Below are 15,224 nucleotides of genomic sequence, written 5' to 3' on the forward strand. Positions count from 1 at the left end.
TGTGCACATCAAAAAAAAATTATGTTTGGACCATAATACTTAATTCTGTGTAACTGGAACCTGTTGTACACAAACATGGACAATTACACTGCTTCATGTTCTTAGAAAAATATATTTTTTGTTATTATATTTATTCGTAATTCCAAACCCCAAAATAGCTGGTGGTAGAAATCTGAAAAAAAAAGACAAACCAAAGCTCGGATCTTAGGAGGTTAAATTTGTCCAAATGATGTCCTCAACAACACATTTTACTAATGTTAATAAATACATTTTTTATATATTTACGGTAGGAAATTTACAAAATATCTTCATGGACCATGATCTGCACTTAATATCCTAATGATTTTTGGCGTTAAAATTTTGTCATTTAGACCCATAGTGTATTGTTGGCTATTGCTACAAATATATTGGTTCACATATATAAAACAATAATTAGCTAATAAAATGTTTTTGAATACGAAATATCTTGCTTACCTTGGAAAACAGTGCAAAGGAATGGTGCTCCCCAGCAATGACTTTTTTAAGTACATATTCATCATGTAAATCTGTATGTAAATATTTTGCCAGAGTTAAGAGTTCGAATTCATTTAATATAAAAAAATATATATATAACAGAATCATCAAACTTAGATTTGTAAATACCAGTTGTCAGGTGTACAGGTGATGGCACAGACTGGTTGATCATTTGTCCATTTCCCAGCTCCCCCTGCGTCCCACATCCAAATGAGTAAATCAGCTGTGATGATGCGACCAACACGAGCGTGTGATGCCTTAATGCAAAAAAATCAAATGCTTAATGAAAATCAAACTATATCATCATATTTATTTTTTATTAAAATCATGTAAGAACAGTCCAGTTTACCTCCCACATGTGACCTGTGACACTTTAGAGGCCCACAGTTCAGCAACCACTCGTGGAAGATGTTCATCTTTAAATGAGTTGTGCCCAAGTTGACCAAACTTTCCTGATCCAAATGTGAACACAGTACCTCCCTGATAATACAAACATATTCTTATAACAACATTTCACGTATTTGATTTATTGATTCATTGAGCAGATATTTAGGTTATCGCAGCACCAAAGCATAAAATACTTTTGATAAAGTTGCAGTGTGCTCTCCTCCACATGAGATAAACTGAGTTTTTTTCCCATTCAGGCTTTTTACAAGTGTAGGCACGTGTCTGTCTGTAATCACATAACAGTAAGCTCAAATGAATGATATGGATTTGACACTTATGTTATAACTATGCCAAAAGTACAGCAGATTTATTAAATGTAATAGACATCCCATATTTAATCTTTCACAGAAATAAATTTGATACCTGTAGTGTCTCCCAGTCCGAGCTGTCCAGAAGAGTTTTTCCCCCATCCACCCACGACTCCAGAGAGAGACAACACAAAACTGTGATCTCCACCAGCGCTGATCTGAGCCAGAGGAACCCCATCCAGAAACGTCATGTGTTGAGGACTCAAACATCCAGATTCTTCATTCAGACCCAGCTGACCATGAGAGTTTTCACCCCATACATACACACGACCATCTGAGGGGATAAGAATAATTGTGCAAATCTCAAAAAACATACATTAATTTATTAATCATCAGTTTTTGGGGGGGGAAATATGGTCATGGGATGGATGTAAGTACCCTGGGTCAGTGCCATTGAATGCTGGTCTCCACATGAGATCTGAATCACGTGTCTGTTGGTCAGGTCTTTGAGAGGACTGCAGGGATTTAAATAAATATTAAATTAAACTGTATTTGTCATTGCAAGATACTGCATATGATACTGGTATTGGTGTTATGAGACAACATACGTGCACAAAGTAGATTTGTTAATAACGAAAACTTTTCCCTCTTGACCGAGAAGAACTGCACCAGATCCACCACAGACCATTGATCTGATTTTGTCGTTCTTCAAAGTTAGCGTTTCTGTGTAGACATAGACATGAAATGAGAATCTGGATTATTGTACGTCACACCTAAAATGAACACAACTGCATTACGAAACTGTTTACAATATTGAAAACATGACATCATACAAATGATGCTACATCTTTTCTCACGACTAACTTTTCCAAGATATTTTTTATGTGATGTCACAGATCGTCAACAGGTGCATTTTATTGCGTTAAATATGGACATGTATAAATCTGTGTACATTTCTTTGTTCTAATGAACACAAAGGAAAATATTTTGAGGAATGTAAACAAACCGTTCATGAGCCATTCACTTCCATTCTTTATTCCTACAATATTGAAGTGAATGGGGCTCATGATCGATTACAAACATTCCTTAAAAATATCTTCCTTCATGTTAATCAAAACAAAGACATTTATACAGGTTTGTAACCACATGAAAGTAAGTTAATGATGAAAGAATTTTCATTTTTGTGTGAACTATCCCTTTAAGTGTAATAACCCTCACTAAAGTTTCTAACTAACGTTAGTTACCTGGATTACGTAATGAAGAATGTAAATAGTGTCATGTTAATAATATGAAATAAAATATAACCTTACTCAGTTTGCCATCATGACCATTGGGTTCATCACGAAATTTCAGGACCGAAGCTTTCCCATCCCGGATAAATCCAACAAAACATCTTCCTGCTGACATGTCCTGGATTTCTGACTTTAGACACACGCATCGTACAGCATCGTTCACATGTTTAACTTTGTCTTCTTGTATCAGACCGAAGCCCTCTCGGACCTGCGCTCCCCAATAACACAACATCTTCACATCTGATGAATGAAACCTTCAGCGTCTGTTTAAGTCTGACTGCAGCATAGCGAAACATGTTTATTAAACAGTTTCACACAAAACGAAAGCAAGTTGTGAAATTCCGACGTCATGCTGTACTGCGCAGACCGAACAAAGTACCGCGAGAGCGATTCGAAAGCACGCTCACGCGCTATCAAAATAGCGCTCTCGCGGAACTCTGATGTCATAAGTCTATCGGTCTGCGCAGCCCCGGTGTTTTCTGCCCTTTCCCTTTAGTTGAAAAAGGAAAGCAAAACTCGCTATGGGATTTTTTTTGGAAATTTTCGATGTGATTTGTATTTATGTATCTTAAATACATTTATGATAAGCATTATTGTGTTTTCAAAATACAAAATTATTTATTTGTATTCAAATAAATTTTCCACCATTTTATATTTGTATTAAAATCCTTTTTTACACAGTATGTTGTATTTGTGCTTTGTTTCGATGTATTTATGCCAACGTGACAACGTATTAATGACTAATTATGTTTCAAAATTTATTTTTATCGAAGCCATAATTCATGTAAATTGACTCCTATTCATTCATATATCTGTACATATACAGTATACATACATTCTTCAAATTGCATTATCTTTGCCCAGGTGTACAGAGTACCTGTAAATATGTAAATGTATGTACACTGTAAAAAATCCAATTAATGAAATGTTGGAAGGGCAAAAATATATAAGTTAAACCAATTTTCTTGTTTGGGCTTAGTTGAGTAGACATATTATTTTAAGTCTAGATAAATCTGTGTTTAAAACATTAAGTGAATGGTTATTTTCAAATTCAGTCAACATTCAGAATGGCTATGTTCACTGAACTAATTAAGACAAATCAAATTGACTTATGACAGCTATGTTTCCTGACAACAAAATGCTCATAATATTACTGTTATTTGGTAACAAAATGTAATTTTAAGAGTTGTTCAGGCGTGAATGTATGTGCTTTAAGTTTAAATATGCGGTCGGTTAATATAGATAGTGTCTATTTAAAAATGTGCTCGGACACTTTCGGACGGAGATGAGCTCCAGAAGAGCTCCAGAAAATCACCGACACTTAAGCACTCACACCCCGCCCAGCGCAGCCTCGCCTCGGCAAGCCCATCAAAAATCGACTGCTGGCTCTGATATCTCTGTGGCGTTTAAACATGCGATTTAATTCATTTTAATTTCTTATACTTAATAATAAAAGGTTTACCGGTATGTTTTAAATCATATTTTAGGATTGCACTTAAATGATATCGCTGTTGAATGATATTTCATATCTTTCACATTCGTTATAATCGGACTGCGTACTGCCTGCGAATTTGAACTTCAGAGCTGAAGGTGCGAGTGGAGAAATAGTCCCAATATCATAACAATCTTAAAACTTCTAAATATACCCGTGTGTGTACCCGTGTGCGTGCGTGTGTGCGCGCGCGCGTCCTCGCGCGTGTGCATGTATGTATGTATGTATGGGCGTGCGTCTGTGTCAGGGACGTGCAGAGACATTTTGAGGGGCAGGGGCTCAAGTAAAATAAAGGGCACTTCTCATAATTATGTATGTTTTTCTTTTTTTAACAAAAAAGTATATATATTATCGCAACTCTGACTTCCTTTTTTAAAAAATTATTTAAAAAGTCAATTCATTTAATCTTCCTCAAACTCACGGAATTGTTTCATTTTCAAAAGATGTCTACAAAATAATCAGTTCAAACAGAAACAATGGTCTCCTTAGTATGCTAGGTTTATAGAGTAGCAAAGAAAACCATTACACGACAATGTGCATGTTTTGAAAACATTTTCTATGCTACTTGTTTTAAGTAAATATTTAGAATAACCTAAATAACTGCATCAAGCAGAGGGGCTTGTTTTACTAATAATTTTTTTTATTTTGCACAAGGCACTACATCATTTTAATTATTTTGGTGTTATCAGAATACATAACACTTTAAAATCAACATAAATATGCACTCTAAACTGAAGAGGGCTGTTGCTGCTATTTTGTTAACTTTACTGTAAAAAATTCACTGCAAAAATTATTAACAAAATACAGCAACTTAAAAATAATTTTGAATGTTTCATGCTAACTTATTTCTACTCAGTTTTATTTATTTTTATTACTACATTTTTAGAGTGTATCCTCCATCTGTTTGCATCTGTAGATTTCTTCTAAATTCACCTTTAGATTTCTAAATTTCAGGGGGACAGACTCTTGATGTAAGTCGAGGTGTACGCCCCAACATTAAATTTCACATTAATTTACAAATTTGTTTAAATGCTAAAAACAAAGTTGTGACTTCTGAGTTAGCGCTACATGCCAATAAATGCTATATGCTAACGTTTAGCTGAAGTTCTATTAGTTAACAATTAGTTGTTACTCAAAATCTGTATTTTCGTCTGATAAGGGCTCAACATAAGGTCTGTTTACTAATGTGAGCTTGTCGCATGAGCCTCAGAGCAGAGTCAATCAGAGCAGAGCTCAACATTATTATTCATGACCCTTTCAAATAGGGCAAAAATAGACCATTTAATTAAAATGACAAATTCTAGGGTTGTAAATGGACATGTAAAAACGTTTCTGGATAATTTTTGCACTTAATAAAGCCACATACCTTCTATGGAATTATCAAAGAACAATTTAACATATTATGGCAACACCTCCTATGGCACCTTTAATCTTAGGCTTGATATTTATTAGGGTTACACATGTCAGAAACAACAAATATAGATTAGGCCTATTTTATTTGTATTTTATATTTTACTTTTTGTGACGTCAGTGAAAATTCTGACTGGGCAAGTAAAATACTGAACCATCAGATTTCTTCCCAATGTACTCCAGCACTCTAGTATAACACTTTATATTTAACAGCCATTACAAAAAAACGCAAACTAAAACAGCTTACTACTGTAGTTAGCAATTATATTATTGTTTGTGCTTTATTTTTTTATGAGCAGTCTGTTTAAACTACATACACTATACGGTTACAAGTTTGCAACTCTTCAGGTTAATATGGGATTGCTGTGGAAAACAATGTCCCTGAATCGTTATGTGTAACAACGTGTCCCATTTTTGTGCATAAAACTGTTAATATAAGAATATTTTCTTCCTCAGTCACTTACCGGTAACCTGCCTGCACATCGCGTCTCATTCGGACTGTCAGAGCTTTGGCGCTTCTACAAGCACGAATGCAGCCTACAATACACGAGTAAAGAGCAACCAATCAAAAAGCGAAGTAGGTTAGAGAGGCGGGACTTAAGAAAGATAAAGCCAATCATATTAGCGATGTGAGTTTTAGAGGCGGGACTCATCTGTTAACCGTTTGTGTACCACAAAAAGCGCTATTTTTCTTTTTATGAGTTTAAATCTCATTTAAATGTTTCCTGAATGAATTCATATTAAATTAAATAAGTAATAAGTTAAAAACACAAGAAACAGACAGACATCAGTTGTTATATGAATAAAGATCATATTATTTAAAAAAAAAAGCACCCAAGAAAAAAGGGCACTTTCTCTCCAGGAATTAAAAGGGCAGGTGCTCAAGCCCCCTTTGATGTCTATGTGTGCACGTGCCTGGTCTGTGTATTTTGAATTTAAAATGTTTTAACTCGGAAGGATCTGGATCACAGGTCATTTCATCTGAGATCAATCCGCACGCAACAGCTGGAATCACTTACTGTTTCACACAAGGAAGGACACAATCAGCCGTTTCCTCAAGTTCACGTCAGGTAAGTGTTTGTAATTAAATGTTAATTTTAGAATATATTAATTGGCAAAGACGCAAATACTCGACGTTTTTGTAATTATATTTTTGTAAAGATATATTAGAAGTGTGTTATGTTATGTGTCCGAAGTAAAGTGGAGCTATTTAGTTAAGATAAAAAGCCTGGATATAGGGTTGGTTTACCGGACAGAGTTTAGAACTCGGTCTTTATTATAATTGGGACATTTTTACAAACAAACCTTATATAATACAATACTGGCGTGCATTTTGAGACAAAACAATAGCACTCATATGTTAAGAGATGTCAGTAAGTTATTTTAGTCAGTGAAAAGCCCTGTCCGAGAAAACCGCCCAATAGTGTTTAATTATGTGTGATGTCTGAGGGAAATTTGGCCTAACGTTAACGTTATTTAGGGAATAAAGTCTTTCACCGTCGAGCTTTATTATATTAAACATGTTATTTATGTATGTTTGTGTGTTTATATTCCTCAGAGGGATACATAGCGAGACAGTCTCCGCTAGGACTGGCTGAGGAAAGTCTCCTAAATGGCCCTGGAGATGTTCTGGCTGACTTTGGAGGCTTTTTGGACTGTTTTATGCCCTCTATTTAAAGAAGACTTAATTCTGTATGTTCAGTCTGTATGATAAGTGAATAAGTGAATAAAAAGCTTTTGTTTTTATGTGACTGAAGTTAATTATTTTGTTTACAACACCAGCATAAATTATTTGATAAATAATTTAAAAATGTTATTAAAAAAATCCCAAATAATAAATATTAATTGAAGTAACACATAAAACATTGAGTGAATACTTAAATTTTAATTGACAGAGTCTTTGCTGTAAGTTTTTAAAGATTCAACTGATTAAAACATTTTAGTTGAATGAACTATAAAGCTAATTGAGCCAACATACTTTTTTATATTTGAGTCAAATTTGGGCCAACTAAAAAACATCAATCCAGGTAACACTTTGGAGACAGACATTGAGTGAACGTAAAATTTCTGTGGAACTAGTTACTAAAAAATAATTCATTGAGCCAACAATTTATTTTTTACAGTGTATAAATAATATGTAAAATATGATTAACGAATAAAATAAAAATAATAACAACAATTATAATAAAATATAATAATAATAATAATAATAATAACAATTAATTACTAAATATAAATAATTATTATTTTCATTATTATTATCAGAAATAATTAAATTGTATTAAAATAAAAAACGAATCAAGTATATTATTATTTACTCTTTAATTGAATTATTATGCATCTGCTCATGCATTTGAAAGTGTGTTCTGATATTTACCAAGGATAAAATTCATTGTGTGTGTCCTCTTTAATCCTGTTAAGTTATCTATGGTTAAGTATGGCAAAGTGAAAATCACCACAATGTCATGCAGTTATATTGTATTACAGAACAGGTAAGAGACCAATAGAGAGAGCAAGAACATCTTTATTTCTGTAACATGCATTACATGCATAAAAAGCAAAACTGTATATAGTTTGTCACAATAAATCTACAAAAGCAGCATTAAGCAATACGTTTTTTCCTAAGTAGTGAGAAAATAATCTATACTGCATATTTGTAAATTTGCAAATATAAGAAGCTCAGATAAACTTACAACTATGCATTTGGCAAAGGCTTTTATCCAAAGTGACCTACAGAGTGCATGTATACAATTTATCACTTAGTGTGTGGAATCAAATCTATTACCTTCACACGGCTAATGCTACACGATATCAACTGAGCTACAGATCGAATTGATATAACATATCATAAAGCCATACAAAAAGCAGCCTCCAGCTTATAGCTGACTACATATATTTTGGGTCAGGCTCATTTAAGATAGGTTGACCTTGTCACGCCCGTCCAAAAACCTTACAAAAGCGGACAGCATGCATTAGCTGGTTACGAAGTATGTCAATATTGCTGTATTTGGGGAGATGTAATGTGCCAAAACAAGTCTTGGCTTCTGGGAGACGATCATCTGAATCAGGATTGTTTAATCGCTCAATAATCAGAGTCAACTCTGAGAGACCTCCACCAGGTACACGGTCCGTTCCATACATGAAAACTAAAAATAAAAAGTGTACAGTATAGTATGAGGATATATATTAAAAATACAAAATTATTTAGAGGTGCAGGTAAGATTGATGTATTAAATAAGATTCATTCTGAAGTCAAATATCTTACCCAGAAATTTCCTCTTGTCTTCTTCAGAGAACTCAAAGAAAACGTTCCAAAAATTCTTGATCAGCTCATCAGAAGGAGAACAGTTTGTGTAGGTAGCACACTAAGTACGAAGTAAAAAATTAGTACACTAAATATGACTTGACACATTTATTACAGAGTTTTCTGACTTTGATCTTTATATACCTTGAGAAGGTCTTCCCACTCGTATACAGGAGAACCATGAAGAAGTAGTTTGAGTTCTTCAGGGTGAAATATTCTCCAGGCACTGACCGGACAGCCTTTAGAAAAACCTTCTGCGAACTTCTGGAACTGATTCCTCACTGATTTGTTCAACACGAAGTCCACATACAAATCCACATACTTTTGTCTGCAAAATATATCACATTCAGCAATGATAGCCTGCATATTACATGCAAATTCTGTTTAAAGGGGACATTTCAAGACTTTTTTAAGATGTCAAATAAATCTTTGGTGTCCCCAGAGTACGAATGTGAAGTTCTAGCTCAAAATACCATATAGATAATTTATTAAAGCATGTTAAAATTGCCACTTTGTAGGTGCGAACAAAAAAGTGTTGTTTTTGGGTGTGTCCTTTTAAATGCAAATAAGCTGATCTCTGCACTAAATGGCAGTGCCGTATTATCCCCTTCTGACATCACAAGGGGAGCCAAATTTCAATTACCTAATTTTTCACATGTTTGCAGAGAATGGTTTACCAAAACAATGTTACTGGGTTGATCTTTTTCACATTTTTAGGTTGATAGAAGCACTGGTGACCCAATTATAGCACTTTTCATGATATGTCCCCTTTAAATAGTATGGATTCTCAAGAACATAGATAATACATGAAAACTAAAATTGGAAGTTCTTACCGATTAACTTTGGTTACTGGAATTTGTGCTCCATTGGGAAGGAGCTCTTGCCCTTTGAGCTAAAAAAGAGATTAACAATGTTAGATATATGTACAATATTTTGATCTGACAAGCAGCTGATCTACACTTAATTACAGTGCAATACCGTGAAATCCAAGAATTGTATCTCCACAACTTCCTCGTCCTCCTCGAGAAGATCCTTCAAACCTCTGATTTGGGAATCAAAAATTAACATAATTTGAGTAAATAAAAAAAGTAATTTAAATGTAACAGATTAACCTGCTTTAAAAAGCATCCGATTCCCACATTCAATGAAGCAGCCTCATGAGTTTTAAGTGATACACTGTTTTAGGGTATAAGCCAGTATACATTAAATACTTCACTTAAAAACCTTTTTAACCTCTTCAGCCTCACTGTAAAAAAAATCTGTAGAAATTACAATGTTATTGCAGCTGGGTTGCCGGTAAATTACCGTAGATTTAAATTTATGTTATTTTCTGGCAAGAGTTTGTTCAAAGTTAAATAAATTTTAAATATTAACAAGTCTTTATCTTTACAGAATAAAACCATACAACAACAGCCTCATGCAAAGCACTCTGGGAACCAGAAACCATAATCAACCTTTTTCTGTTTTTTGCTTCAGATTTTGTTTCCCAGAATGTTTTGCTTGATGCGGTAAGTTACCGGCAACCCAGCTGCAATTTCTACAGAATTTTTTTACAGTGCTTGGTCCATTTTTTGCATTTGAATTAGGCAGATCTGATTTTTACAGGAGTGTCCTACCCATATACATTTGAGTAAATTGATAAAATATGGTCTCACTTTATAGAAACATATGTTTTTTTATGTAACATAATTGCAGTATTGCTGGGACTGGTACAACAGCTAAGCTATTAAACTTTCAAATAATACCATCCAGTATGCGTCTAGTTTTGTGCTCCACAACTTATAGATTTGTGTGACAGCCACCAATCAGTGAAATCTCTGCACCATAAAACACAAATAAATAATAAAAAATATCTACTGTAACATAAAAATAGGCTGTCACTCACTATATTTCGTTCTATAGGAGTCTTGCTTACAATGTATAGCTCATGTTTACCTGGCCTCTGTAGGAGATATCTCTTCCAGATCGCTCAGAGTAACATTCTGGTCGAGTAGTTTCTTGAACAACGCTAGTGGGAAATTTATTTTCATGTATCGATGGTTGAACAGCGCCATTCCATAGACAACTCCAAGAGAGTGAAAATCTTCATGGTGTGTGTGCTAAAAGCACATAAACATTAGAGTATATAGTATGTATCAGAAGCTTAGCATAAACAAAACATAACGAATAATTTAAATAATTTTTTCATTGTTATACAGACATTTCAGTCTTGAGATGATACGGAGCGTACACACCAAATGCAAATTTAATGATTTGCACGAGTAGATTACATACAAAGTCAAAGCAAAATCGCAAAATGACACAAAACTGTGCCGGGCAATGTGAACGACGAAAATTATGGGGCGTACACACCAAACGTGTATTCAATGTTTTGTGTGAGTAGATTACATACAAAGTCAATGCAAAGACGCAAATAAATGCGAAACAGCGCGTGGCAATGCGTATGACAGCAGTTGTGCGTTGCAATGCCGCGAAAACACGCACTATCCGCCTCAAACGTGTCTTTGCACCAGTTGAAAATATTAAACTCAAGCTAAAAAATTCGCATGACAGGAAATTAAATCCTGTGAGTAATCTATAGTGGAGAACGCAATGCTTCGTTTTTTGGTGTGTACGTAGCTCTAGGCGGCGCGATTGCCCGAACACATGCAGTTTGCCTCTAACGCATCTTCGCGCAAGTTAAAAATATTCAACCCAATCGAAAAATTAGCATGACAGGACGTTTAATCCCACGAGTAATCTAGAGAAAGGAACGTAATGCTTTGTGTTTTGTGTGTACGCAGCTTTAGGTGGCGCGATTGCCACGAACGCGCCCAATTTCCCTCAAACGCGTCTTCCACACAAGTTACAAAAATTCAACTTAAGTGAAAATCTGACCCAAGGTTAAATCCAGCGAGTAATATTGAGTGAGGAACACGATGCGAATACATGCTTTGTGTTTGGTTTGTGCACCCTATTATGCTGCGTACACACCAAATGCGAAGCATCGCGTTCCCCGCTCTAGAATACTCGTGGGATCCAACCTTGTGTCACATTTTCACTTAAGTTGAATTTTTTTCAAATGTACCACTTAAGTTTAATATATGTTGCAGTAGCGCCAGCCAATTTTGCGATTTTGCTTCTATTTGTGTCTTTGCATTGAGCTTCATAATCTACATAATCGGTCATAAAACGTTGAATTTGTGGTTTTGGTGTGTATGCATAATTAGTTTTATTGTATTATTGCGTTATTTGTTCGATTAATTATTAAAAGTGTATGGATTAAAGCAACACTATGTAGTTTTTCAACCTTTAAATTAGTGCTGGGCGATAATTCGATAACGGTAATTTTACCGATATAAACTTTTCCGATAAAACGATAAGGACAGTTCAATAAGTGATCGATAACGTTTACCCACTGTGAGTAATGTTGCGCAATCACTTCCGGATGCGGCACGCGCTCTTGGTTTACAATCAGAGTGTCAGTTAGACTTGAATGAGTGGAAGATGAGGCAAGTTATTCATTCATTAGAGTCCTATGATTTTCGCGATGCAGATAACGCGGACGGAATCACGGAATCCAAATGCGCGGAAACATTTTCTTGTGTGTAATGTTGGACGCGCAAACAGGGTTCGTCAAACACAGCAGACACAATAGGTGCAGTATACTGTTCTTTCATTCAGCGTCCGCCTTGCGCACGCACACATCCGCACAGCTTTAAAAGTATATTTACAGGACATTCACAAATTCAGGAAACTGAGGAAAAACAGCAGATCCACCACTGCAGTGAATATATTGTATGCGTATGCGCTCCCACAGCAACGAGACGCTCTTGACATCCATTGATCAGCGTGTATAGCTCGTATATGTATAACACATGCGTGATCACTGAACTAAGTTTTCTTTTTTGTTTAAGTGAACATAAACAGCTGGATGTTACCTCAGTATATTAAAACTTAAAGCAGACTGTCTTGGATCTTAAAGTGACAGTAGCCTGCTGCTTTCTGTGTCAGAAATGCGTTGATTTCATAACAAATATATTTACATTTAATACAGATGCCTGAACATTAAACAAGATTTTAGTATTTGAATTTGTCATGTTCTGAATAAAAAGTAGTTTAAAACCATTATTAACTGTCTGGTTTTAAAATTTTTCATTCAGGAGCAAAAATCTGCTTTTAAAATTGACAGGAATAAAGATATGTTATTTATCATGATAATTATCGATATCGACTGATATGGAAAACATTTTCTCGATAATTTTTTGGGTCATATCGCCCAGCCCTACTTTAAATAATGTCTCTAAAATTATTTCAGTGATAGAACAACTCTTAACTGGACAAATTTTACTGCTGCTGCAACCTGAGCAGCCTCCTAGCTGCTACAAGCACACTCTGAAAGTGGCCGTGGAGGGTAGAGCACACAGCCCCGCCCCTCCCCCTGCCTGCAAAAGAGTGTCTGATACCAGGCACTGTTGCGCTTTTCAACCACATGGGGGAGCCGCAAGTCAATTTTACATGGAAACTACATAGTGTTGCTTTAATAATCTAAAACAAAACTTATCATTTAAAAAAATAATGAATAATATAAAACAAAAATGTATTTGAAGTCTTCTTTCTGTGTAAGGCTGATGATGCACTAAAATGTGACACTACACATCTAGACATAGAAGTATGCATTTGGTAACAGCAGTACGTACTTTAGAATTAAACCACACCATTGAATTTTTAAAGACGTCCAGGAGCTTCTTTTCCCATGTGCGAAAACCATCGGAAACCAAGGAGAAAAACTCAGCGGAAAGACCACCTGCATCTATCCCATTCTCACCTGCAAATGTCACCTGCGCATGAGACATTTCTATTAAAAAACTTATAAGCTAAAAGAAATGCCACATCAAATATATTTCAAGTGGTCTAAAATTCTCAGAGTGCTGTTTCTGTAAGACTTCACAACCTCCAGTGATTGGTGAAATAAGTATCTGCCTTGTCTAAGATACCGAAGTGTGTCTTTCAACACTGTGTCCCTGTTTACGTGCAGATTGTTGGAAGGGAAAGAAAAGAGTGGGTCTAAAGATCTCTTCATGTGGTTCTGTAAAAACTTAGAAAAGTACACAGTTATGTTAATTATGTATTTGCCTTATTAAAATACTGAAAGACTATCTTTGACTTACAGTAAAGATCCTCTGTTTGGATACAATGTCAGCCACACATGGGAAAAGGGACAATGTTTCAATAGGTCTCTGAAAAGAAAAATGAAAGAACTGGAATATCATAAGGATCTTATTGAGATGTCTAAATCTGTAATGGTCATGGCCAGACATCTATTATACCCACAAGATAGTGGTCTTCCTGATCCAGTAATTCTTCAAGAACAAAGCCCAAACCAAAGCGACAGAACCCAATAGTCTGCTGGATGAGTTGCATCTTTTGAGAAAGAAAAAAATGATTGTGGATTTATGTGAGGTGATGATTATTTGATGGTTGTTGTTTTGGTTCTTACTTTATCTAGGACATCACTGATCTCAGGAATGATGAAATCTCGGTTTAGGGTGTCATTTTGGGCACTGCAGCAGACCTTTATAATGAAGACACAGTTTAAGTACATAGTAAATTTGCGTGAGCTATTCTTTAAATGCCTTTTAAGGATTGCATTAAGGATTTTATCTTGTGATGTAATTAAGACACCTTATAGAGCATCTGAAGGACCTGCAGAAATTTCTGCAGCCGTTTCAGTTCATCACGGTCTATTTCACCGGAAGAAATCTCACCAATCAGCTCAGCAGATTTACATTGAAATAACTTCACCAAGCCTTTGAGACATTCGGCAGGCAGTTTGGACCAGTAATTTTCTAAAAATAAAATATTTTAAAAAAAAGTAACACAAAAGTAATAATAACAAAATGCATGAATATTGGCTCATAATATTACCCAACACTTTAAGAGCATCAGGTTTCAGCTGAAGAATTTTGGAGGCGAGCACTTGAAGGAGTTCGGCCTGTTGTTCGTCCTGGCAAACGGCAATGACTTCAGGGAGGAGAAGATAAACTCTCAGTGCTTCAACACTTGATGGACTGGAGTTAAGAGAGGGCAACAGCGCAACCCGAACCATCTTCATAACCTGTGATATAAAATATAGGAATATATCTGGTTTTATACACTTTAAGGGGCCAATCACACCAAACGCCTTTTAAACACTTGGAAATGCAAGGCCTTTTTTTGTGCACACCCCCAAACTCTTCTTAGATTACCACAGAAAATAAGTTCTTATAACTGTATTATCATGTATTTAGAAGGCGGGATATGTGGAGAGGGCGTGTCAGTGGGAGTGGTCTAATTTAGCAGGACTTTTAATTTGTATTAAACCCCAAATCTATGAACAGCATTTTTACTGTAAAAAAGTTGCTGGTTACCTGGTTGCCTTAAAGTTTATTAATTCAACCTAAAAATATAATTTTACCAAACTGTTTTGAGTTAACTAATATTTTCAAGTTTAATTAACTCAAATTTTAACCAGATAACTTACTTTTTTAAGTTGAACC

At 35.1% G+C, this 15,224-nt stretch overlaps 1 protein-coding gene across 1 annotated transcript in view; it reads right to left on the reverse strand.

Moving 5' to 3' along the window:
- Nucleotides 1-15,224, reverse strand: part of LOC129445273 (E3 ubiquitin-protein ligase HERC2) — a 42,261-nt gene that overhangs the window by 8,207 nt on the left and 18,830 nt on the right. Inside the window, exons 36-56 of the mRNA XM_073860081.1 lie at nucleotides 14,614-14,803; nucleotides 14,371-14,534; nucleotides 14,186-14,260; nucleotides 14,020-14,109; nucleotides 13,857-13,925; nucleotides 13,640-13,783; nucleotides 13,386-13,526; nucleotides 10,642-10,805; nucleotides 9,685-9,748; nucleotides 9,540-9,598; nucleotides 8,851-9,034; nucleotides 8,668-8,767; nucleotides 8,338-8,548; nucleotides 2,519-2,754; nucleotides 1,817-1,931; nucleotides 1,647-1,723; nucleotides 1,324-1,542; nucleotides 1,095-1,186; nucleotides 863-993; nucleotides 643-770; nucleotides 475-545 (exon numbers count right to left, since the gene is read on the reverse strand). Coding sequence (XP_073716182.1) covers nucleotides 475-545; nucleotides 643-770; nucleotides 863-993; nucleotides 1,095-1,186; nucleotides 1,324-1,542; nucleotides 1,647-1,723; nucleotides 1,817-1,931; nucleotides 2,519-2,754; nucleotides 8,338-8,548; nucleotides 8,668-8,767; nucleotides 8,851-9,034; nucleotides 9,540-9,598; nucleotides 9,685-9,748; nucleotides 10,642-10,805; nucleotides 13,386-13,526; nucleotides 13,640-13,783; nucleotides 13,857-13,925; nucleotides 14,020-14,109; nucleotides 14,186-14,260; nucleotides 14,371-14,534; nucleotides 14,614-14,803 — 2,724 coding nt within the window. The remainder of the gene's footprint in view (nucleotides 1-474; nucleotides 546-642; nucleotides 771-862; nucleotides 994-1,094; nucleotides 1,187-1,323; nucleotides 1,543-1,646; nucleotides 1,724-1,816; nucleotides 1,932-2,518; nucleotides 2,755-8,337; nucleotides 8,549-8,667; nucleotides 8,768-8,850; nucleotides 9,035-9,539; nucleotides 9,599-9,684; nucleotides 9,749-10,641; nucleotides 10,806-13,385; nucleotides 13,527-13,639; nucleotides 13,784-13,856; nucleotides 13,926-14,019; nucleotides 14,110-14,185; nucleotides 14,261-14,370; nucleotides 14,535-14,613; nucleotides 14,804-15,224) is intronic.

Source organism: Misgurnus anguillicaudatus, chromosome 3, assembly GCF_027580225.2.
Source record: "Misgurnus anguillicaudatus chromosome 3, ASM2758022v2, whole genome shotgun sequence".
NCBI lineage: Eukaryota > Metazoa > Chordata > Actinopteri > Cypriniformes > Cobitidae > Misgurnus > Misgurnus anguillicaudatus.